The sequence below is a fragment of the Rhinatrema bivittatum genome, chromosome 8 (assembly GCF_901001135.1).
Source record: "Rhinatrema bivittatum chromosome 8, aRhiBiv1.1, whole genome shotgun sequence".
Classification (NCBI taxonomy): Eukaryota; Metazoa; Chordata; class Amphibia; order Gymnophiona; family Rhinatrematidae; genus Rhinatrema; species Rhinatrema bivittatum.
In genome coordinates, this window is record NC_042622.1 from 224,725,874 (window position 1) to 224,751,257 (window position 25,384).

A 25,384-nucleotide genomic window follows, 5' to 3' on the forward strand; every position below is an offset into this window, starting at 1 on the left:
TCTCTGCAAGTACCGCCTTCCAAAACTTCCCTCCACATAACTTACAGAGATAGGGCTTTCTCCACAGCAGGACCCACTCTTTGGAACTCCATACCAACGGAACTTAGACAGGAACCCTACTTACTGACATTCAGAAAAAGACTTAAAACATGGCTTTTCAAACAAGCCTTCCCAGATTCAGATTAAAAACAATTCTATCCGATATTCAACCTCCAAGCAACATCTTTCTTATTATAACCATCCTGGTAACCTACCCCTAAGCATTATAAACATCCAAAATTTTCATTTATGATTTCTTCTTTATTGTTAAAAACTAAATATTTGTACTGAACAATTCATTGTAAATCACACACTTCCATTTTTGGAAATTCTACCATTCTACGGGTTTATACACTATGTTAAAGTTACTATCTTTTCTTCTTCTTGCTCCTAGTTGTACGACTCCTTGTTTATTGTAACTGCATCTATAATATGTATAGCACATATTATTTCGTTCTCTGTTCCGGTTATCACCCCATTGTTTATTGTAAACCGGCTTGATGTGATATTATCACGAATGCCGGTATAGAAAAAATTAAAATAAATAAATAAATAAATAATCAAGACAGCAAAAAGTCAAGCGGAAGAGAGGATTGCCAAGGAGATAAAGAGAGGTGACAAAACTTTTTTCAGATACATCAGTGAAAAGAGAAAAGTTCAAAGTGGTATAGCAAAATTGAAAGGTGGAAAGGATCAATGTGTGGAGAGAGATAAAGAAATGGCAGAAATATTAAACGAATACTTCAGTTCTGTGTTCACTAAAGAGGACCCTGGAGAAGGACCGTCGCTAGTTAACAAGAAACTGGAGGGGAGTGGAGTAGATGTAAAGGAAAATTAGTTTCTTACCTGATAATTTTCGTTCCTGTAGTACCAAGGATCAGTCCAGGACACCTGGGTTGTGACTCCGCACCAGTAGATGGAGACAGACTAAAACTTGTGGGCGGAGCCATATATGCCCCTGTGCCAGTCACAGCCCCTCAGTCTTACGGAATGTCAAAGTAGAACACAACCAGAGAAGTGAACAAAACTAGATACCGCTAACTAACGGGGAAGAAACACCCCTTCTGGAACCGGGCTCTCCAACCGAGAGAGCGAACAAGCGAAACAGAGCAAATGAAAAACACAGAGCGGACTCTCCGTTACTTCAGCGCAGCACTGCGGGCGGGATCCTGGACTGATCCTTGGTACTACAGGAACGAAAATTATCAGGTAAGAAACTAATTTTCCTTTCCCTGTACGTACCAGGATCAGTCCAGGACACCTGGGATGTACCAGAGCAACCTACTGAGGGTGGGAAGCAGAGAGTCCCGCTCGGAGAACCCTCTCTCCAAAACCCCCGGAATCGGTAGCCCGGACATCCAGCCGGTAATGCCGGATAAAAGTATGCAACGACTTCCAGGTGGCCGCCCTACAAATCTCTTGAGGCGACACCTGAGAAGCTTCCGCCCAGGACGCTGCTTGAGATCGAGTCGAGTGAGCCCGCAGCCCCACAGGAAGAGGTTTTCCCCTCACCAAGTACGCTGAACCAATGGCCTCCTTGAGCCAACGAGCGATCGTTGTGCGGGACGCTGCAGCTCCTTTCTTTGGTCCAGAGAAGAGGACAAACAGATGATCTGTGACCCGAAACGGATTAGTGACCTCCAGATATCGGAGAAGGGATCTCCGCACGTCAAGCTTCCGTAACTCCCTCTCTTCTGTAACAGAGGAGCCTCCGCACGCAAAAGCGGGCAACTCCACCGATTGATTCACATGAAACGACGAGACCACTTTCGGAAGAAAGGAAGGAACCGTCCGTAAGGAAACCCCCGAATCGGAGATACGCAAGAAAGGTTCCCTACAAGACAGGGCCTGTAACTCGGAAACCCGCCGTGCCGAGGCAATCGCCACCAAGAATGCCGTCTTTAAAGTGAGATCCTTAAGAGTTGCGCGTTTCAAGGGCTCAAACGGCGCCGTGCATAGAGCGGAAAGAACCCAATTGAGGTTCCAAGCCGGACAAGGAAGACGTAACGGGGGGCGAAGGTGCTTAGCACCCCGAAGGAAACGAGCAATATCCGGGTGAAGCGCCAGCGACTTACCTCGCAAACACCCAAGCGCCGCCACTTGGACCCGTAGGGAACTGCACGCCAGACCTTTGGCCAGACCCGCCTGGAGGAACGCCAGAACATCAGAGACGGAAGCCGAAGTGGGGACCACCCCGCGCTGCACGCACCAGTCCTCAAAGACTACCCAGACACGGACGTAAGCCAAAGACGTCGACTGCTTCCTGGAACGCAGCAGCGTGGCCACCACCGCATCTGAATAACCTTTTCTCTTCAGACGATTCCTCTCAAAAGCCATGCCGCGAGACAGAAGTGATCCGGATCCTCCAAACAGACGGGGCCCTGATGGAGTAGGGCCGCCATTCCCTGGAACCGAAGGGGTGCCGCTACTGCCAGTTGTACGAGGTCTGCGAACCACGGCCGGCGAGGCCACTCCGGTGCCACCAAGATCACGTTGGCCGGATGTAACTCTATGCGCCGTAGAATCTTGCCGATCATCGGCCACGGGGGAAACACGTAGAGCAGCACATCCGTAGGCCAGGGAAGCACCAACGCATCGACGCCTTCTGCCCCCCGCTCTCGACGTCGACTGTAAAAGCGCGGGGCCTTCGCGTTGTGCCACGTGGCCATCAGATCCATGTGGGGCACCCCCCACGTTTCGCAAATGAGAAGAAATGCTTCGTCCCCCAGCTCCCACTCTCCGGGATCCAGACGATGACGGCTGAGATAGTCCGCCTGCACGTTGTCGACTCCCGCTATGTGAGACGCTGCGAGGTTGCTGAGATGTAGCTCCGACCAGGCCATCAAGCGCTGAGCTTCTTCTGCCACCTGGGGGCTCCGTGTCCCCCCCTGCCGGTTGATGTATGCCACGGTGGTCGCATTGTCCGACAACACTCGGACTGCCTTTCCCCGCAGCAATGGTAGAAAAGCCTGCAGAGCCAGACGGACCGCCCTGGTCTCTAGGCGATTGATAGACCACTGGGCTTGCGACACTGACCACAGGCCTTGAACTGAGCTCCCTAGGCAGACCGCTCCCCAACCGGAGAGGCTGGCATCCGTGGTCACCACTGTCCAACTGGGCACCAGGAGAGAGACTCCGGCGGAAAGATGACTTGGATCCAGCCACCACCGCAGGCTGGACCTCGCGTGTCCCAGTAGAGGAAGCGGTAAATGGAAGTCCTCCGAGACCGGCTTCCAACGGGAAAGCAAGGATGACTGTAAGGGTCGCAGATGAGCGAACGCCCAGGGAACCAGCGCCAGCGTGGAAGCCATAGACCCCAGGACCGTAAGGTAGTCGCAGACCCGCGGCTGGCGAAGAGACAACAAGCGGTGCACCTGAATTAGCAGTTTGCCCCTCCTTTCGAGCGACAGAAACACCTTGCCCTGCTTCGTGTCGAAAAGAGCTCCCAGATATTCCAAGGACTGCGTGGGTGTCAGATGACTCTTGCTGAAGTTGACCACCCATCCCAGGGACTGCAACAGATGGAGGACCCTGGCCACCGCCATCCGACACTGATCCTCGGACTTCGCCCGAATCAACCAATCGTCCAGATAAGGATGGACCAGAAGACCTTCTCGGCGCAGTTGCGCCGCCACCACGACCATCACCTTCGTGAATGTACGAGGGGCCGTTGCGAGCCCAAACGGGAGCGCCCGAAACTGGTAATGCCGGCCCAGAATGCAGAATCTGAGGAAGCGTTGGAACGACGGCTGAATGCCTATGTGAAGATACGCCTCCGTGAGGTCCAGGGAGGCCAGGAACTCGCCTGGCCGGTCCGCGGCGATGACTGACCGGATCATCTCCATTTTGAAGCGAGGAACGCGAAGGCATCGGTTCACCCCTTTGAGATCCAGAATTGGTCGGAACGTGCCGTCCTTCTTTGGTACGATGAAGTAAATGGAGTAACGGCCTTCGCCGTGCTGGCCGACCGGAACGGGGGAGATGGCTCCCAAGTCCTCTAGGCGGCGGATGGTGTCTAGCACCGCCGCCTTCTTCTCGGGAGCCTTGCAGGGTGACACAAGGAACTTGTCCACTGGAGTGCGAGCAAAATCTAACGCGTAGCCGTGTCTTATCACGGTGAGGACCCACTGGTCCGACGTTATTCCGGCCCATCTCTCGTAGAACGACAGCAACCGCGCCCCGACGTTGGGAACGGCGTGCTGAGGCTGCGGCGGGAGAAGGGCCGACCTCCTTTCATTGTGAAGATTTGGGCGCCATGATGGCCAGGGCACCTCCTGGTCTACCATAGCGCCTCCCACGAAAGGACTGCTGGTGAAAAGACTGCTGCTGCCGCCACTGTGGGGTACGGGAGGAGGAAGACCTGTACGATTGCCCCGACGACCTTTGAGGGCGCGCCTTCCTGGGCCCCCGAAAACGGGACCTGGATGCAAAGGAAGACCGCGACCTGGATCTATCTTCAGGCAACCTGAAAGCCCTATTTTCCCCCAGGGAAGCCATTAAATCATCTAATTCCTTGCCAAACAGTAACTTACCCTTGAAAGGCAGCGCCCCGAGGTGAGCCTTAGAAGAGCCATCCGCCGCCCAGTTGCGGAGCCACAGGAGGCGGCGCGCCGAGACAGCCGCCACCAGGGATCTAGACGAAGTGCGCAGTAGATCGTGGAGTGCATCTGCACCATATGCTATTGCCGCTTCCAACTTATCCGCTTGTGCTGCCTCCTCCGCCGAAAGATCCGCATTGGCTTGGAGGACCTGAGCCCAGCGCAAGCTAGCTCTCAAAGCGAAATTCGTACACATGGCGGCCCGAATTCCTAGCGCTGAAACCTCAAAAATCTTCTTGAGCTGTACTTCCAGCTTCCTGTCCTGAAGATCCCGAAGGGCTGTCGCTCCCGTAACTGGAATAGTAGATCTCTTGGTTACCGCCGAAACCGCTGAATCCACCTTGGGGAACTTGAGAAGGTCCAGCGCATCCTCCGGGAGAGGGTAAAGCTTGTCCATGGCCTTGCTGACCTTCAAACCTAACTCCGGAGTGTCCCATTCCCGGAACATGATGTCCGTCGAAGAAAAATGGAACGGAAAAGCCACTGCCGGACCCGTGAGGCCCAACAGGACCGGATCCATGTTCGCTTCTTGCCGAACCACCGCCGGAGGAGGGGGGTCTATTCCCAGTTCCTGGAGAATGGCTGGAATTAGAGGTGGCAATTCTTCCCTACGGAATAGTCGTACCACCTTGGGATCGTCGCCCTCCGCTGCCTGTGACGCCTTTCCTGCTGCAGCTGGAGCGGATCCGTCCCCTGCCACGTCATCGGTCCCTTTTTGTGGCTCTTCAGAGGCATCAGTGTCTGCCCCCGTGGAGGAATCCAGGTCCGCCTCCTGTGGGACGCCACGCGGAGGACGTTTCCCCCTGGAAGCACTCGGGGCCCCACTGTTGGACTTCTTCAGCGGCGGAGCCCTGCGGGACTCCCTCCGGCCGCGCTTGCCCTTGCTTTTCCTGCATTTCAGGACTTTGCGCAGCAAAAGCGCAAAGTCCTCTGAAAAAGAGCTGGAACCCGAATCAGCCTCCGCTGGGCTCCCCGGGGACCCCGGGTCCCCCGAGGGACCCCCCCCCGCCGGGTCCCGCTGAGGAGACAGCGCCGGAGGCAAGGCCGCAGGCCCTGCCGCTTCCCGCGCCATTTCGCGGCCCGTGGCTAAAATGGCCGCCACTCCCGCGCTGAGCGGGAACAAATCCTGGGGCTTCTCCAACGCTCCCCCCCCCGCTCGGCGGTGGTCGCGCGCGCCGCACACGAGCCCCCCGAGACGCCCCGGACGACCCTTCATCGCCCGGGATGCAGGAAGCGCAAAGACCGTCGCGAGAGAGACGCGCGCGCGCCGAGCCGCAGGCTCGGCAAGCGGAGCCACGAGGCATGCCGGCGAAAAACGGCGCGAAGAGGGCCGCAACAGAAATCAAGATGAAGAAAACAAAAGTCGCGCGAACGGCCTCCCCCCTGTCAGCGGCGCCCCCCCCGAGAGCGGCGACGCAAGGAGCAGCTTCCCCCCTGTCAGCGGCGCCCCCCCCGAGAGCGGCGATACAAGGAACAGAGAGCCGGAACAAAAAACAGACAAAACTTTTTTTTTTTTTTTTTTTTTTTTACAAAAAACAAGGCCTGTCGCTGTCCGCGGTCCTGGAGCCCTAGTCCAGCAGGGGTGAGTGAACCGGGCTCCCCGGTGTCACCCCTGACACTGCTAAATGGCAAAACTGGGTCCTCGACCCTAGCAGTGGCCTCAACCGGGGGGGGGTAGTCCCCTCAGGACCTCTCAACCCCCCTGGGAGGCAGGGCAAACGGACGTCAGTGACAATTTGGCAACAAATTCCAATTACAAAACCAAAAGCCTAACCTGGCCTAACCCAAAGGAAAGAAAAACCAACCCTGACGGAGTACCAGAATCAGGGCAGGGAGGAGCTGTGACCGGACCTGCACCATCTACTGGAGACAGAGTAAGACTGAGGGGCTGTGACTGGCACAGGGGCATATATGGCTCCGCCCACAAGTTTTAGTCTGTCTCCATCTACTGGTGCGGAGTCACAACCCAGGTGTCCTGGACTGATCCTGGTACGTACAGGGAACTCCATTTACAGTAGAAAATGTATGGGAAGAGCTGGAGAAGCTGAAAGTGGACAAAGCCATAGGGCCTGATGAAGTTCATCCCAGGATACTGAGGGAGCTCAGAGATGTGCTGGCGGGTCCGCTGTGTGACCTGTTCAATAGATCCCTAGAAACAGGAGTGGTGCCGAGTGATTGGAGAAGAGCGTTGGTGGTCCCGCTTCACAAGAGTGGGAACAGAGAAGAGGCTGGTAACTACAGACCAGTTAGCCTCACTTCAGTGGTGGGAAAAATAATGGAGTCACTGTTGAAAGAGAGAATAGTGAACTATCTACAGTCGGGAGCATTGCTGGACCAGAGGCGGCATGGATTCACCAGGGGAAGATCCTGTCAGACAAATCTGATAGACTTTTTTGACTGGGTAACCAAGGAATTGGATCAAGGAAGAGCACTCGATGTCATCTACTTGGATTTCAGCAAAGCTTTTGATACGGTCCCGCACAGGAGACTGGTGAATAAAATGAGAAACTTAGGAATGAGTGCTGAGGTGGTAGCCTGGATTGCAAACTGGTTGACGGACAGAAGACAATGTGTGATGGTAAATGGAACTCTCTCTGAAGAGAGAGCAGTTTTAAGCGGTGTACCGCAAAGATCGGTGTTGGGACCGGTCCTGTTCAATATCTTTGTGAGCGACATTACGGACAGAATAGAATAGAAGGTAAGGTTTGTCTTTTTGCAGATGACACTAAGATCTGCAACAGAGTGGACACGCCGGAAGGAGTGGAGAGAATGAGACGGGATTTAAGGAAGCTGGAAGAGTGGTCGAAAATATGGCAGCTGAGATTCAATACCAAGAAGTGCAGAGTCATGTATATGGGGAGTGGAAATCCGAATGAACTGTATTCGATGGGGGGAGAAAGGCTGATGTGCACAGAGCAGGAGAGAGACCTTGGGGTGATAGTGTCTAATGATCTGAAGTCGGTGAAACAATGTAACAAGGCGATAGCTAAAGCCAGAAGAATGCTGGGCTGCATAGAGAGAGGGATATCGAGTAAGAAAAGGGAAGTGATTATCCCCTTGTACAGGTCCTTGGTGAGGCCTCACCTGGAGTACTGTGTTCAGTTCTGGAGACTATCTCTGAAGAGACAGGGACAAGATGGAGGCGGTCCAGAGAAGGGCGACCAAAAGGGTGAATGGTCTTCATCGAATGACTTATGAGGAGAGATTGAAGAATCTAAATATGTACACCCTGGAGGAAAGGAGGAGCAGAGGTGACATGATACAGACTTTCAGATACTTGAAAGGTTTTAATGATCCAAAGACAACGACAAACCTTTTCCGTCGGAAAAAAATCAGCAGAACCAAGGGTCACGATTTGAAGCTCCAGGGAGGAAGACTCAGAACCAATGTCAGGAAGTATTTCTTCACGGAGAGGGTGGTGGATGCCTGGAATGCCCTTCCAGAAGAAGTGGTGAAGACCAGATCTGTGAAGGACTTCAAAGGAGCGTGGGATAAACACTGTGGATCCATAAAGTCTAGAGGATGTGAATGAAGAGTGGGTGGCTCGCGGGAATGACGGCTACTGCCTGGGGATAATACCCTTATTCAATAAACATACACACGGTTAAATGCGACGCCAACATTGCTCTAAGCTTCAACAGCAAGAGGAAACGTGGAAAAAGATTTGCATTCACAAAAAAAGCAGGGAGTAGCTTGCTTGTTACAGCAGTTACTACCCCAAACCAAATAAGCCTGGTACTTCACTTTCAATGCATATCCAGCATAGCTCTCTGCTTCAACAGCAGGGGAGAAAGACTGATACATCACGCATATCCAGCATAGCTCTCTGCTTCAACGGCAGGGGGAATGAAGAAAAGTGGATCTATATACAGACAACAACCAACAAGGTCTGAATTATTTAGTCTGGGTAAACAAATAAGCATGGGTATAGCTTGCTTATTGCGGCGGTTACTACCCCTAACTAATTAAGCTAGATATTTCACTTAGAGGCAGTTCCAACACTGCTCTCTACATTAATGGCGGGAGTGGAAGGGAAATAGAACCAAAAGGTTACTAAGAGCCAAGAGTAACAGATAAGTATGAGAAAAAAAAAAAGTGCAAAACTTGCTGGGCAGACTGGATGGGCCGTTTGGTCTTCTTCTGCCGTCATTTCTATGTTTCTATATTTAAATTTACCCATATATCATGCGAGTAATTTTGTACAAGGCCATATTTGTACATAAAATTATTTTACCTGCAAAATTCCCTTTAAAAAATTACACTCTCTGTGTGAAAAGACATAAAACAACTGAACTGTGTACCATGCAGCTTAAACACTAGTGCTTTACAGTGTGCCAGGACAAAAAAGAAAGGAATGCCATAATGGCAGGGAAGGAAAGAAAGATAGTATGGGTGAGAATAAGAGTCAAAAGAGGGAATGCTTAAGACCCTGAAAATTAAATAAATGTTTCATTGAGAACTAAAGGAACCTCTTTCCAGGATGTGCAGGTGTCTGATCTGCACGTGTGTATGTGAATCCAAAAAACAAATACCCTCGACAGAGTCCTCATGTCTGACCTGACATGTCCTGAAAATTTGGAGTGGATAGGACATCAAACAAAGAAGTTATTATGGGGACATATATACACAAAGGGCTAGATTTTAAAAGCCCTGCGCGCCTATTTTGCATAGGCCACCGGCGTGCGCAAAGCCCCGAGTCGCGCTTAAGTCCCGGGGCTTCGTAAAAAGGGTGGGAGGGGGCGTGTCCGGGGGCGTGGCGATGGTTCGGGGGCAGGCCGGGAGGGCAGTCCCGAGTCCCCCGGCACTGCGGCCTGTGTCGGGGGATGCTGAGGCGGCGCGCACAAGTTACGCCTGCTTCAAACAGGCGTAACTTGCACAACAAAAGGTAGGGGGGGGGATTTAGGTAGGGCTGGGGGGCCTCAGAAGGAAAGTTCCCTCCGAGGCCGCTCCGATTTCGGAGCGGCCTCGGAGGGATCGGAGGCAGGCTGTGCGGCTTGGCGCACACAGACTGCCGATTTTGCGCAGCCTTGCGCGCGCCGACCCCGGATTTTATAAGATACGCGCGGCTATGCGCGTATCTTATAAAATCCGGCGTACTTTTTTAAGATCTACCTCAAAGTGATCTCATAAGCCTACTTTTCCTTTGGAAAGTAGGTTAAAAGTGTCACAAGCTTTGAGTGGTTATGATGGAAAAGGGAAGAGAGAGCAGAATGAACAAAAAAAGAATGGGGGGAGGAACGAAAGGCAAGCAAAATAAGATACAAAACTACCCAGAGTTTCTATGCATTATTGTGCACTACAATTATTAGAACCATCCACATAAGAAAAAACAACACACATCCAACAGAGTTATGATTATTAAAACATAAGATTCAGCAGAAAATCCTGCTGTTTTATCTTCATGTTGTATGCAGCATAACAACTACTTTCAAAAGACCTGAATGCAAGACACTAAAAAGCAAACTTTACTCTAGACAACTGCTCTCATGATGTTCATTCATTAAATATACACTACATCACATTTTTATAACAGTACCTTCTCTCTTAATTGATAAAACTGACAGAGGAATAGGCAAAACTGAATAGCATGGGTCCTCAACTGTACCTTCATGTCAACAGATAATACAGTTTTACAAGTTGGTACTTTGTGGTTTGTTTTTCTTTCATTAAAACAAAATTCAATCTAAAGCTTTGTGAAAAAAAAAAAAAACCGAATAGGTACTGCAGTCACGTCAGGGGAGAGGTTATCACAGATCTGCAAGTAACGCTGGTAAGCCCAGCATTAAATAGATGCATTATTTATTTATTTATTTCCAAATTTATAGCCCACCTATAAAGAAATCATGCTAGGTGGGTAACAATGCATAAAATATTCTAACAATCTTATTAAACATTTTCTAATACTGACATGTATATAATCTAAAACACTGCTGTAAAACATTTTAAAATCTAAGTAAAACAAAACAAAAAATAAATAAATACATACAGAGTGGCAAAGTAGACTTAACTGTTGCCGAAAGCTTCGATGAATAATAACACCTTCAATTTTTTCCAGAAAAAAAACTTTAAAATCAGTTAATACTTTCAGTGGTTTCCCCAAACAGGCAAAAATGCATGAACAACAGGGTCAGATTTAAGACTATGGTGCTCATAGACAAAGAACCAAGTCTGGGAGATTTTACCTCCAGAAATCAGACATCAGCAAAGGGGGTCCCAGTTTTTAGGTGCCTTTAGACCAAATTTTCGATGGCCTGCACGCGTAAAATCCGGGGGACATGCGCATGGTCAGGCCGTGCGCATTTTAGAAACTGCCCGACCACGTGCATATCTCCCAATACGCGCATAAGTGCCAGGCCAGCGAAAAGGGGTGGGGGCCGACTGGAACAGCAGCCATTAGGCCCTGTCTCGAGGAAGTTATTTCTGCTCCGAAGGAGCAATAAGTATTAAAAACAAAAACATTAGACTGGCTACGTTGGGTTTAGGGGGTTAGGAAAGTTCCCTTCCAGTCCATTCCTTAATTTGAGCGGACTGGGAGGGAACAGTGGAAGGGTTACTCGCGTTGCCGCATGTTGGTTTTTAAAATCCCCCCCCTGCGCGCGCAAGTGAGTCCTGACCCGTCTGCACATGCGCACATGGATATTAAAATCCGACGCGCATGTGCACGTGGAAACTGTATTTTATAACATGTACACAGTGACACACGCATGTTATAAAATCACCACGTCCATGTTCGCATGCTAGGAACTGCACGCACATGGATGCCCGCACGCTTGTTTTATAATTGACCCCTTAAGAATTTGGCACTCAAGGCACATGCCTATGTTGCTTATGCATAAATCCGATCCTGAACAGTCATATAAAAACAACAACAACAAAAAAAAAAGAAATTAGACTATGCTTATGTCCTATTAACCTGTTCCATCATTTCCATGCAAACTTGGGGAGCATGAATGATTAGAACAGTAATGAATGCTCTATATTTATCTCAGATTTAATCTATGACCTTTAAATTCCATACTGGTCATGTGGTACAGATTAGAAGAGACTGCAGGTGTGTCATGTGATGCCACGACAAGAGGGTTTTTATACTCTAAATAAACAGCACCTGTTTTACCAGTGTGTCAGCTGCCCTAGGCAGTTTAAAAGGCATAGCTAAGTCCTATTTGGTTTTGTGGTAGCCGTGCACCAACTAGTTCATTTCACATACGCCTCTCTCAACTCATAGCATCATATACTGATATATCACACACTGAATTTTTATCTATAAACACACAATATATTAGTACTAGCAAAAAGTGCCTGATGTTGCTCAGGTAGTCTGGTCTATAACAGCCTGTGTGGGGAGAAGGGGAGAAGGAGCCTGTGCTTGCATGTGTGTTTGGGGGAGCCTGTATCTGTCTGCATGCAGGCGCGAGCCAGTGTATATGTGCATGCATGTGGGGGCCTATGCACGCTTTTTCGATTTTGAGCACACTTGCAAGCATGTGTGCGTTTCTGTGAGCTTGAGTGTGCGTGCCCAAGCTTGTGTACGCTGATGAATGTGAATTTGTTCCTACCTGTCCCTGTGTGTGGGAGAATGAAAGACAGGGCTTCACAGACAGAGCATATTAGTGAATATTACCTGGTGTTGCTCAGGTTATTTGGTCAATAACAGCCTCTTTATGTGCAGCTGTACCTTTGGGTGCCTCTGCTTGTGTGTGGGTTTGTTTGGGGGGAGCCTTTGTGTGTGCCTGTGTTGGTGTGTGGGTGCGTGTATGTGTGCATGTCTGTACATGCCTGTGTGCATGCCCGTGTGTTTTGAGACAGTGTTTTGCAGAGCATATTGTTTTTTGCACATTGCATTTTCCACTGTTCTGGGTACCACTTGGTGGCCACAAACAGACATGACAGTACGACTGACAAGCCCGATTGACACAAGCCTTTTATAGAGAGATCATGTAACATATTCCATCCAGCACTCTCATACAGAACATCTTCCTGATATTGCAGGGAAGATTTAACTATAGAATGTAAGTCACATTGGTTAATGACACTTACGTTAAATATTTACAGCCTAATTTACTAAAGCTTTAGTAAATCAGACCCTTAGTCTGTTAAAATGTAACTTCACAAGTGAAGCAAGATGCCGAAGCAGCATATTATAGATGCAACTTGAATCTAACATCACATAAATAACAGCAACACTGGGAACTAAGAGAACAAAGCTGTGCTACACATAAGAATCGAACTCTGCCTCACCTCTACAATGTAAAATAAGAAGCCTAATTCTTATTGAATCTGATACACAGTAAACCGATGTGATATGCCAGATTGAACATCGGCATATAAAAACAAATAAATAAATAATAAATAAAAGGTTATATAGTACTGCAAAGCTCCACAGACAAAAACTGCAACATCAAATACAATCAAGCAATCAGATAAAAATACAATAATCAATATAAAATAGTCTATGCAAAATAGCCCTATCCCTGCTCTCACTGGGAGACAGGCCTAACCTGTAAGAAAATAAAGTTGTTCAAAATAAACACGCAAAATCCCATCCCACACTGCCCATCTAAATACCAAAGTAAATATAGTAAACTACAAAAACCTCAGCAAACCTAGTATTTAGCATTAACATTTGATATTGCTTGTTCGCACTCATCAAACCTAACCCCCTCTATATGAATTACATGTTCTAGTTTTTCTCTACTTGGGTTTAAATGCAGCACGTATAGGGGCAGATTTTCAAAGGGTTACGCGCGTAACCCCGAAAACCTGCTCCTGCACGCACCAAGCCTATTTTGCATAGGCTCTGCGACACGCGCAAGCCCTGGGACGCGCATATGTCCCGGGGCCGAGGCCTCTGGCACAGCGGCTGTGCCGGGGGATGGCGAGCTGGCAGCCGGCCAGCGCAACTAATGAAATAAAGGTAGGGCGGGGATGGGTTTGATAGGGGAAGGGAGGGAACTGGGAAAGCCATCAGGCCTCCCCTAGGGCTCTGCGCATGCAAGGAGCATAAGTGTGCACCCCCTTGCTCGCGCCGACCCTAGATTTTATAACATGTCTGGTTTCTACAATTTTTCACTTGAGGACAGAAACTGGATTAAAATTAAAGAAATGTTCTCATCACAGAAGTTTAGTTGCCAAGTTGATTTGTATGGCTAGAATTCATTACCGTACAACATAATAAACTGCACCCTTTCAATCCCTGGACATAGCTGTCTTTATTGATGAGTTCCAAGAAATGACCTTTTAAAGCCTATCATCTCATTTATTTTGTAGTGGTCAAATCATGCAACTAAAGGAGAACTTTTTTCTCTAAATATATTAGATTACTTATCCACACACTGAGGGGTAGATTTTCAAACTTGCGTGAGTGCGTCCATGTGTGCGCGCTACCCGGCGCACACGCATGGACACGCGATTTTATAACATGTTATAAAATTGGGGGTCAGCGTGCGCAAGGGGTGCACAATTGTGCACCTTGCATGTACAGAGCCGCACTGCCTTCCCCCGTTCCCTCCCCCCCCCACTACACCTTCCCTCTCCTTTCCCCCCTACCTTTGTCGTCTTTTTTTTTTTTTGTTTTAAAACTTACTTCAGCCCTGTGCTGGGAGCCTCTGACCCAGTCCCCTTTTTGCAAGCCCCGGGGCTTACACGCGTTGCCGGGCCTTTTGAAAATAGGCCCAGCACACGTAACCTTTTGAAAATCCAGCCCTAAGAAACCAAATTAATTTTGAAAATAACAAAAAGCACACTTATAAACAAGCTCCCACCCTATTGCACTAGAATTATAAAGTGGTCTCAATGTAAGAAAAATCAATACAGGAACTAAAAACTATGGTTTGTGATGGTTTGATATACATTCATTAGTTAGCAGATAAAAATCTAGTTTCACAATTATGAGGAATTTGCATCTAAAACTATTCAGCCATAACTTTGTACAACAATACCATTTCTTCCATTTCACTCAACACACCCTATCAAGCCTATGTATATCTTACCTTCTTTTCTCATTCCCACCCGGAAGCATTTCTTCAGGCGGCAGTACTGGCATTGGTTCCGATGATGTTGATCTATTTGGCAGTCACGGTTTGACCTGAAAGTAATTAAGGTTTTAAAGATGATTTTTTAATTATAAAAAGATTTCTTAAAGGAGGAAAAATATTTCAGAAAGGGAAACAAGCCAGTTTTGATAGGCTACTAAGAATAAAAGATGGTGCACATTCTGCATAAATTCCATATATAGTATTAACAGATGGCTATAATTTAAGGGGAATAAAGAGTCTTGTACAAAACTGGTATGGTTGTAACTTTTTTTTTTTTTTATAACTTACATTAAAATCTTAATAAATTTGTTTTTCAAGCCCAGGGAGTAAAGCATGGAATAAACACAGGGGATCTCAGAGGCAATGGTAAGAATTATAAAGCTGAATAGTTGGTGTGGATGGACAAACTAGATAGGCTTTATGGTCTTTTTTTGCTGTCATGTTTCTAGGCAACATGCTATTCATAAACATTATCAGTAAAGTGTGTATAAATTGTTCATTTTTTTTAACATAAAATATTCCCTATATATTTATAAAGAATACAAAAATAAAATAAAACAAATCAGACCATTATTTTCTTTGATAAATTAAATTATTTTTGTAACAGCCTGCATATTTTCAAATATATGCATAAATTACATCACTTGTCAAAGTACAAGCCTACTTTCATTTTGAAAGTTATCCCACCAAATCTACCTGCACACAGAACATTTTTGAGAATATTTACACAGATACTCTTGAAAATGTAGGAAGTAGGCAATTAAGTGTCAACCTTTCTCCAATTCCACCCTCAAGAACACCTCTGCTCACTATGCAGAAACATATATACAGGCCATACATGCATAAATGTACCCCCCATATTGGACCAGCAATTTTATAACAAGCCATTTCTGCCAATAGAACATTGTTTTACCTGCAGAAATGCTTTTGAAAATTACCCTTCGTAAGGCAATTAGAATTATCTGAACTTCATTCATATCACTAATAAATTTGAGATACAAATTCTTAGTGGATTTTTAAGGTGAGTCACATTTCATGGTTAGATCACGATACTCTTTTTGGTTTTTTTTGATAAAGCAGATATTTGCTTGGTTGCTATAAGGTACAATAATTGCATATTGCTAATAGTTCATACAGAAAGAAAGTTTTTTTCTGCTTAATTTTACCTTGATAGAATTAGAAACAATATAAGAAAAAGATGAAAAATATAGGTTCTGGACAAAAAAAAAATTTAAAACATATTGCTTTCTATGTTGATGCAGCAGTACAATCACTAGTGCCTGATTCTTTGCTGGGACTACTTCCACTTTCAGTCTTATTTCCAGATTCCCTTATTTTACTTCTTACATTTTACATTTTTTAGAATAAAAGTCATGCACTTTTTATTACAGTTGCATATTATATTGAGAAATCTCCTCAATATTCTCTTCAGGTCATCATGCTTCACACACATCAGTATGATGCCTGCATGAGGCTGTCAGCCTCATGACAATCAGCACTCCAGCACCCTAGTTTATTTAACTTCATGTTAGTGGCAATGAACAAGTTGAGAAGCTTTCAATAACTTTTATTAATATCTTCTCAGAAAGTAAAAAACAGCAATGACTGTAATTGCTAACCAATTAAGATAAACTACTTTGCTTGTATTACTGTTTTAATACCATCTAAATTGCAAGTGTCCCCTAAACTATGATATTGGTCCAAGAGTACTATTTCATAATCTCAGTTAATAAACAGTTATAATTTGGGGTATATTTTTTGGGCCCCATCAAATTGTCCTAGTTCTTCAGCATGACAAACTCATTGGGGACTTCTGAAAAGAAAAGTAGCAGGAAATGTCTTCAAGCAGGGATGGAAAGAGCTAAATAAACTGTCCTTTTGTACAAAACCCTTTGCCAGAGATTTGAAGAATTTCAACTATTTCCCAGGAGAACACTGGTGTCATTTTAAACTAGTCAAGAGAAAAGGACTTCTCCTTTTCTTGCACATACAGCTAATTTACCTGCAGCACAAAATAAATAGCAAGACATTACCCAATAATCCCTGCACTGGGAAGAATGTGATGCTAGCCAAAACAGATTTTCTAATTTTGTAATCAACCAATGGTCACCAGTGATCCTATTATTCATCCGTCTTCCTGAAGAATCAAATACTATAGTCAGGCTCAGTCCTGTCTGAAACAACTATATTTTGAACCCAACAGCCAAAATAAGTCTGAGAGCAGCCTTCTTTCATTGATATTTTTTATCTTTGTTTCTCTTATTTAGCACCTGCAAGGTGCTAAATAAGAGAAACAAAGATAAAATGGGTATAACATAATAACAGCAGATAAAGCCCCAAAATGATCTATCCAAACTACCCAGCAAGGTGCTCAGGGTTGCAGCAGATGTTCTAAACTTAGAATCCTTCAAATCTTACCCGATCCCCCTCCAAAAATTAAAAAACAATGGTAAGTTCAGAAGCTTTTCAAGCGTCCTAATAGAACAAATCTATTTACATAGCACTCTGTACTGCAGATTGTTTTATTACCATCAATATTTTAATATACTTGAACATTCAAACACAGTAAGCCTAATCAACATCATGAAAGATTGTTTTAAAAAGAACTCCTAATGACTAAAAACTGAAAAAATGTTATGTCCTTTAGGGAAAAACCTGATATATTTAGTGCACTATACGTATATTTATATTTACCAGTTTTCTTCATTATTTGTACATTCAAAATACATCCATTATATTTTACAGCTAATATTAATGATTTCTTATTTCTGAGATAAATCAGATTAGATTGTTACCTCTCCTGGAAATTTTTGCAGAGGTCTACCTATACTTAATGTTAGTAAAATTAGTAGCAGGTTTCATTTAAAAATCTGAAATGGGAAAAAAAACATTCAGGCAGGAATTGTAACTATTTAGAGGTGCAAAATGTTTGTAAATGAACACAAATACTAGACAGGACCTGTAACTCTCCAATAGCATTCCAACTGAATGCCATGGAAGTTCTGAATAGGGGGAAATAGTTAATCAGAATGGAAATAAACAAATAGGATCTTTAGCCCAGACTCCTGCTGCTCTTATCAAAAGTTCTAAAAAAGTAAAACAAAAAAACCCCCATTTTCAGCAGCCCCCAAACCCTTACTGTGCTGTTAACAAAAGGTTAGTAAGGATGAAAGAAACCTTGGATCCAGAATGATGATCTCAGTGTAGTAGCGTGCAGGGTTTTCTTCGCCCAAGACCTCAGCTGTATTCCCTTTGTCAGCAATCAAAACACTTGTTTGGAGGGAAACACACCCCCACCCACCCAGCATTTCCACATTTCTGATATATAATTCTGATTACTATTTTGTGTAATCTGAATGAATTAAGTTAAACTATGTGAGGGATTTTTTTTTTTTAAACATAGCAATTGGTTCCAGCAAGAGAGCAGCAAATTACATTCACTCTAGGAAACAGTGCATGTTTTTTGTGACATTTAGGAAATCTGCATTCTGTTGTCTAGCAGCAGGAAGGAAATGCAAAAAAGTAGGGGTACTAGGGAAACATAATGCAATAATAAACTGCATCAAGACTGCTGTTTTCAGTTTATAGCAACCATTAGAAGTAGCACCCGCTGTTACCCTCAGAATTCTAAGCATCACCTATATTGTGATACTTTCCAAAGAGTACTATTTCATAATCATGGTTTATACTAAAAACTCTAATGAGTACTACATTTACCAAAAGTAGTCACTATTTGTACATCAGTAGCTACCAGATAAATAGCAAATATTTCTATTCTGTATAGGCCTGTATTTCTTACTAACTATAGTCAGATGGTCAGTAATTTGCACATAAAGGAAATGGCGGAAGAGAGGTTAATATATAAGAAACTATAAATAAAGACAAAACCATATAAAAGGAAAAACCGCTGCAGATATAAAGTAAAGTAATTTGTTTACAAAAAAAAGCGAGAGCAAGTAAATTATGATGGTACGTGCCTAAATGTCTTAAAAGAAAATTGCCATTGTGTATATTGAGGATCCAACAAAAATCTTCTCTTTTTTTGGCATTAACCGTGTCCAGATGTACAACATGCTGTGAATAAATCATAGGCCCTGCTAGAAAGGTTCTTCCTGGTATATGTACCCATACATCATTGAGTTCTTTAATGAAGAAATGTACTCTTCAGTAGAAGTACTATATATACAAAATATTCAGGCTAGCATTAATGTATAAACTGCAATAGTAAGAAAAAAAAAAAGCACTCATTTTATCTTATAAGCCAATTGTGGGTGCCAAAAAAGCAAAGGGAGCATCAACATTTCTAAAAAATGCATGAAATACTACTCTGAAATGCAACAGAACATATTGTTATACAGAGTGTAATATATAAAATCTTCACTGTTTATAACCAAAATCTTTGTTACAATATTATTCCACAGACATCCTCACTAGGTTATGACTTTGAACTGCAGCACGAAAAGTGAAGCACATTTTACCATTTTAATAAAGGCAAAACAAAAAACTGGGTGAATTTAGGTTTAGCTACAAAGCAGCATAGGAAATAATACTATAAAGCACAGAAACAAACAGCTAATATTTGGGGGGGGGGGTTCTTTAAGAAAAGAGTTTTCTTTTTTATACTTTAACCTCCAGATATAATCGTTTGATCAGAGTGCAATTCGTTCATTTTTCCTATTGTCAAAGTGGAATATAAAAATCAAATAAATAAAAAATGAAATTCCCAACAACATTTTACCAGCAAGTTCTGCATCACACAACTGCCCAATTTTGCACCAATAAAATTAATGTATAACTTCAAATAATATTAGCTGATGACCTCTATGAATCTTTAGATGACTGAAGTCAGAGTTTAATCAATCTAGAACTTCCAAAGTAACAGGTAAATGAAATTATTTTCCTTCTGCTTTATCCTTCTAGCTACATCTAAATCTTGCATCTTTCCTTTTTTTGGCATAAAGTCCATTTCATGGCCAATTTTGACCCATGTCAAAATAATTAAACAGAGGTCAAAACTTCTATACATAGCCTAGCTAGGGTTTATTGTAGTAAATGCTGAACAAGGACCAATTCCATTCACTGCTGCAAAACCAAGTGTCATTTACACTACATTCAAATGTGATCAATCCAGATCCAGTACATTAACTGCACTTCCCTACCCTCTTACCCTATAAGTTCCATACTATCTAGGCTAGCTCATCAATTATTTGGATGCATGCAACTAAAAAACTCTGAACCTCACTGAATACTATGCTAACAGAATGAGTAATAAATCCTTTAAATATTCCAAAAAGAATAGGGATAATGCAATTTTAAAAGATCAAAGCAGTTATTACACTTTGAGAATTAACCCAGGACCTAAAATACTATCATGAACATAATTAAGGGTGAACACAGCATGTATCATTAAAATTCCTGAATATCCAAACATAGGCTAACTTAAATTAACATGTTTTGCAAGAAAGATATGGAGAGAAATATACATTTGTGCCCACACTTTACAAATTGTGCACTGCATGCTCAATTACACAATGCCACATTGTCTAATCCTCCCTAGGGTAAATGAAAGCCCAGCTGAGTTTGCTACTTGGCCTACAGGTCCCTGAAATGCTATAAGGTATTTATAAAAAAAAAAAAAAAGCAAGCAAAAAAGAACTGTAATCATGACCGAGGCTAACTACCTGCAGGTATAGCTTAGGTTCCTCCTGATACTTCTCTTGAAGAAGCTTTTGCAACCTTCGCAAGTAAAGACTCCATAATGTTTGCCACTGGATCTGTCCCCACAAACACCACAGTCTACCTGGATGCCAGGTTTATCTTCCTCTCCATGCTCCTGATCGCTCATTCCCCCTTGGGGAGATGCCTCTTCCTCCTCTGAATTCCTGGGGTAACCTTTGCCAACCCCATTAGTGTCTCCATTAGGGTCTCCCCAGCCTCCAGCCACCATGGCCATATCTCCTTGGAGCACTAGCTCCAAAACAAAAAAAATCACACCCTTCTGAGTCCAATATAAAAAGGGTAGGGTGAGGAGAACTAGATTCAAAGTGGCGGGGGGGAGACACCAGTCCTTTACAAAACTGTGAATATAAAACAAAACTAATATTGAATGATTAAAACGTTATGCATTTCTGCTTTGCAAGAAATGAAGTTGAAAACCTTTGAAGGCTTCTCATCAAAGTCTGGTAACAAGCTAAAGGCAACTTTCTTTACAGATCAAAAGTTCAGAGTTGAATTCAGTTATTTGAAGACAGGATGGAGGAAAAACTGGGCAGAAAAGTTAAAAATGAAAATGGAATTAAAGCTCAAGTGCAGAGATAGTTCAATCGTTGAACACTGTCAGCCTCAAGTCTTTTAGGAATGAGGGTGGGTGAAAAAAACAAAATAAAACAGAATTTCAATAAATATTTCAGTCCATTCACTGGTGTCAATCTACCAACAAGTTGGATCAGATCTTTATTCTTGGAGCAAAGCTGAAGAGTATGAAATTGCAACTTCCTATAACTATAACCAAAACGTTTGTTTAAAAACAAAAAAACCCACACATACAAACCGGCAGAAATATTGATTTTGTCGAAATACAAAGAAAATATATATTTTTTAAATTTCCAAGCGATAAGCGACAGTTTTACCGTTGGATAAGTTTAAAGTTGCAAAAGTTGTAATACTTTCCTGGGATGCAACTTGTTTTATCCCATAAAATGTTTAAAAGAAAAACATCCAGGCTGTGCAGGTTCAGTTTCCGTCTAGAGGTGCTGGTGCAAAGCCCTATATGTGGCTGGGAAAAGGTATGGGAGAGGCTCACATCTTCTGATACTCGTTCTCGCAAGGCAAATAAATAAAAATATCAGGCTGGAAGATATATAAATTTTTTTAAAAAGTCACACCCGTAGTTCTTCTTACTCTGCTGCAGAAATGACGGGCTGTCAGCACTTCCCAACTTTTCCTATGCAATACAGCAAAAGGGTAATCTTCAGGCATATATAATGTTTTTTAAACCTTATTTCAGAATATGGATGGCACTTTTTCTTTGCAGATGCTACACTGAATTCCTCATTTTTTCTCTCCCTCTTCCTTGACTGCAACCGGATACCTCCGGGCCTGAAGAGCCTCCAGAGCGCAAAGTTCAAAGCCTCCCTCACAGGATGACTTCAGCTCTTTCGCAATTTCACCTTTCAAAGTAAAAAAAAGAAGCCAAACAGAACCAACGAAGCCGAGAGACAGAAAAGCTTCCGCCCCCTCACGGGAACAGGCCGAGAGGTCAAAGTTGTGGGGAGTGGCTGATGCGACTCCCTCTCGCCCGTCGGGGCCCTGCCACTGTGCCCTCGGGCAGTCGTTTTCTCTTCTCGGCCCCACCGCAGTAAGGCCAAGGGGTAGAGGGCTCTCCCGCGGCTCCGTCTAAGGCCCGGACCGGCCCGTTCCGATCGTCTCCAACCGTCGTCGCCCTGTCACACCACCAACTCCAGCTCGCGCCCCCTCCCGCTCGCTCGCTGTCACCCCTGTCCGCGCGCCAGCCAGCCAACTGCTCGCTCCGCCCCGCCCACCACAGTCCTCCAGCCGCCAATCACTGTCCCCGCCCCCTCCCTGTCCCCTTACTCAGCTGTCAGAAACCGCCGCCCGCGCGCTGTCAATCATTCTCCCGCCCACCGCTCTCTGTCCGCGCGCTGCCCTGTCCGCGCGCAGCCGCAGTCGGTCACCTCACGCTGACACGCATTTGGACACGCTCAACTCTACTCAGCCACCAAAGCCCTATCTCAGCCTCCTACCCAAAAGAAAGTCACGAGCCGGTCGTTGCCTTGGCGACGCAGGCAGCACTAGAGCGACGGGGGGCGGGGCTTAGTCTTGGCTCCCCCTATACTCTTTCGTCGCCGGGTGCTAGATAAGGTACGGAGTTTCATGCAGGGAGATTATTGAGAACGTTTTTCTTTGATTACTTGTAAATAATTGATTTTGAAATACATTTTCTAAAAAAGTATTGGCTCTAGGTGAAAGGTCTGTGAGGGCTCGAGCACCCCCAGTATTGAGCAAACCCTTTCACTTTGCCCAGGAAAGGGTAATTTGTGTTGAGTTTAGCACCCTCGACGATTTTGAAACGTTGCCAACTTTTAACCGTGGAATTTCCGAACATTTGGAGACGCTGTTTAATGTTTTCACTAGGGGTGGTTATTGGGGTGGGTGAGCTAGGCGGTTGCCCGGGGTGCTTCTAAGGGGTGCTCTGAGCACCAAAGGGACAGAGGAGGAGAGGCCAAGCGTGGCCACAGTCAAAGAGAGTGATTGCTTGGTTATGGTGGATCCCATCCGGCTAAGACCAAACATACATTCAGCTGACTGTGGCAGATTTCTCCCTGCTAGGACTGAAAACAGGTCCAGCCTGGCTGTGACCAAAGACTGAAATCAAATAGCAGCAGCAGAGGAGGGAGGCGTCATCAGTTGAGGGGGGAGGGGGGGGGTCGCTTTTCACCCAGGGCTTTGCCTTAATTCCGACTCTGATCTTCACTGAAGGGGTTTACGTACATGCGACTTTTATTGCCACTCTTCACCTTTACAAAAACACAGAAACATATTTTATTTATTTATTTGTTGAACATATAATATGATAGCAGATAAGGACCAATCTAGTTTGCTCAGTTAGCTGCTGCTAAAGTGTCTTAGACCCCAGTTGATCTCTGGTTTTTCCTCTATCACCTCCACTAGGAGGTTGTTCCATGCATTCACCATCCTTTCTGTGAAAAAAATATTTTCCTATCTTACTCCTGAGTCTACCCCTTCAGAGCCTCATATCATGACCACTAGTTCTCAAACTTCTTTATTCTGAAAAAGGTTTACTTTTACCAGCCCAGGGGCCAAATTACTGTTTTGTAACATTATTTAGTCATCTTATTAAATCAGGGACTGAAGTCATTGGAAGTGACACAAAATAAATATATTCAACACATTGAATATACAGTAGCTACCAAAGCACACGCTATATTTATTGATCTTCATTTTCAATTTTTATTGTATTTTTCTTGGGAATTTATCAGTGTTTATTACAACCAACAAAAAGGGAGAAAATCAGTGGAAAACAATAGTTTGTTTTTTACACCGATTTCTCAGATTTTGTTGTAATAAACTGTTAAATTCCCAGGAAAAATATAATAAAAACTGAAAATGAAGGTCCCTAACTATCGGGCCGATTCAGTAAAGTCCAAGGGAGAGCGGGCGAACACACACTCTCCCGGCACGCGCACAGGCCACTTGCCTGTGCGTGCAATTCTGTATTTAAATGAAGCCCGGCGGTAGAAACAGGCAAAAGGAGGCGCTAGGGACACTAGCGCGTCCCTAGCGCCTCTTTTTGGCCCGGAGCGGCGGCTGTCAGCGGGTTTTTGCCGGCGTTGGTTCTCGAGCCCGCTGACAGCCACGAGCTCGGAAACCGGATGCCGGCAAAATTAAGCATCCGGTTTTCGACCCGACAGCCGCGGGCCGACTTCAAATTTTTTTTTTGTTTATTTTTTACTTTTTTTACCCTTCGGGACCTCCGACTTAATATCGCCATGATATTAAGTCGGAGGGTGCACAGAAAAGCAGTTTTTTCTGCTTTTCTGTGCACTTTCCCGGTGCCTGAAGAAATTAGCGCCTACCTTTGGGTAGGCTCTAATTTCTGAAAGCAAAATGTGCGGCTTGGCTGCACATTTTGCTTTGTGAATCGCGCGGGAATACCTAATAGGCCATCAACCTGCATTTGCATGCATTTGCATGTTGAGAGCGCTATTAGGTTCGGCGGGTTGGACACGCGTTTTCGGCCCCTTACTGAATAAGGGGTAAGGGAAAACGCGCATCCAATGTATCGGCCCGTTAATTGTATAATTGAAGGGGAGGATCAGATGCTAAGGGGCCGAGGCAATAAATTAACATAGAAAGCGGGCACTGAACAGTCAGCGCCCGCTTTCTTAATGCGCCCCAGGAACCTCCAAGGGGGGTGTCATGCAATATTAAAATTAGGGGGTTGCGTTAGAAAGGAGGCGCTAGGTGTGACCCTAGTGCATCCTTGCTAACGAGAGCCCAATCAGTTTTCCTGACTCAGCTGTCCGCCGGTAAGGAAAACCGATGCCGAGGATTCAGGAAATCAACGCTTGTCAGTCGAGCATCTGTTTCCAGAACCCGACTGTCTTTTTTTAACTTTTTGTTTCTTGAATTTTTCATCTTAATATCACAACGATATTAAGTAGGAGGCAGTGCAGAAAAGCAGTCTTTTCTGCTTTTCTGTACTTGTTTTAGATGCACTCAGCTATTAACGCCTGCTCCAGGTAGGCGTTAATAGAAGACAGTTAAATGTGCATTCGAGATGCACATTTTTTTTTGCGCATCGGGAGTGAATGCCTAATAGCCTCATTCACATGCATTTGCATGTGATGAGCGCAGGTAGATGCACTCCGCGTTGGATGCACGTTGAATAGGCACTAATCCCCTTATTGCATTAGGAGATTGATTAGCTCCTATTCAACCCGTGTCCGACTGCGGGTTATACAGTGTGCTCGAAAGCGCACTGTATTGCATCAGCCCCTATATTGTATAATTGAAGGGGAGGATCAGATGCTAACCTGTAGAATGAGGGCTAAAAATCAGGACATTTCCGAACATTTTAGCCCTCCTCTTTTTTTCAGGACAGTACCCCAAAAATCTGTACAATCCAGAAACATTCAGAACAATTGGCAACTCTAGCTCCTATGTCTATGT

At 44.8% G+C, this 25,384-nt stretch overlaps 1 protein-coding gene across 1 annotated transcript in view; it reads right to left on the minus strand.

Annotated features, from left to right (window-relative positions):
* The window catches only part of NR2F6 (nuclear receptor subfamily 2 group F member 6), a 95,737-nt gene extending 73,531 nt beyond the window's left edge, over positions 1 to 22,206 (minus strand). Inside the window, exons 1-2 of the mRNA XM_029613747.1 lie at positions 20,353 to 22,206; positions 14,627 to 14,721 (exon numbers count right to left, since the gene is read on the minus strand). Coding sequence (XP_029469607.1) covers positions 14,627 to 14,721; positions 20,353 to 20,624 — 367 coding nt within the window. The 5' untranslated portion in view covers positions 20,625 to 22,206. The remainder of the gene's footprint in view (positions 1 to 14,626; positions 14,722 to 20,352) is intronic.
* Positions 22,207 to 25,384: the final 3,178 nt, after the last annotated feature.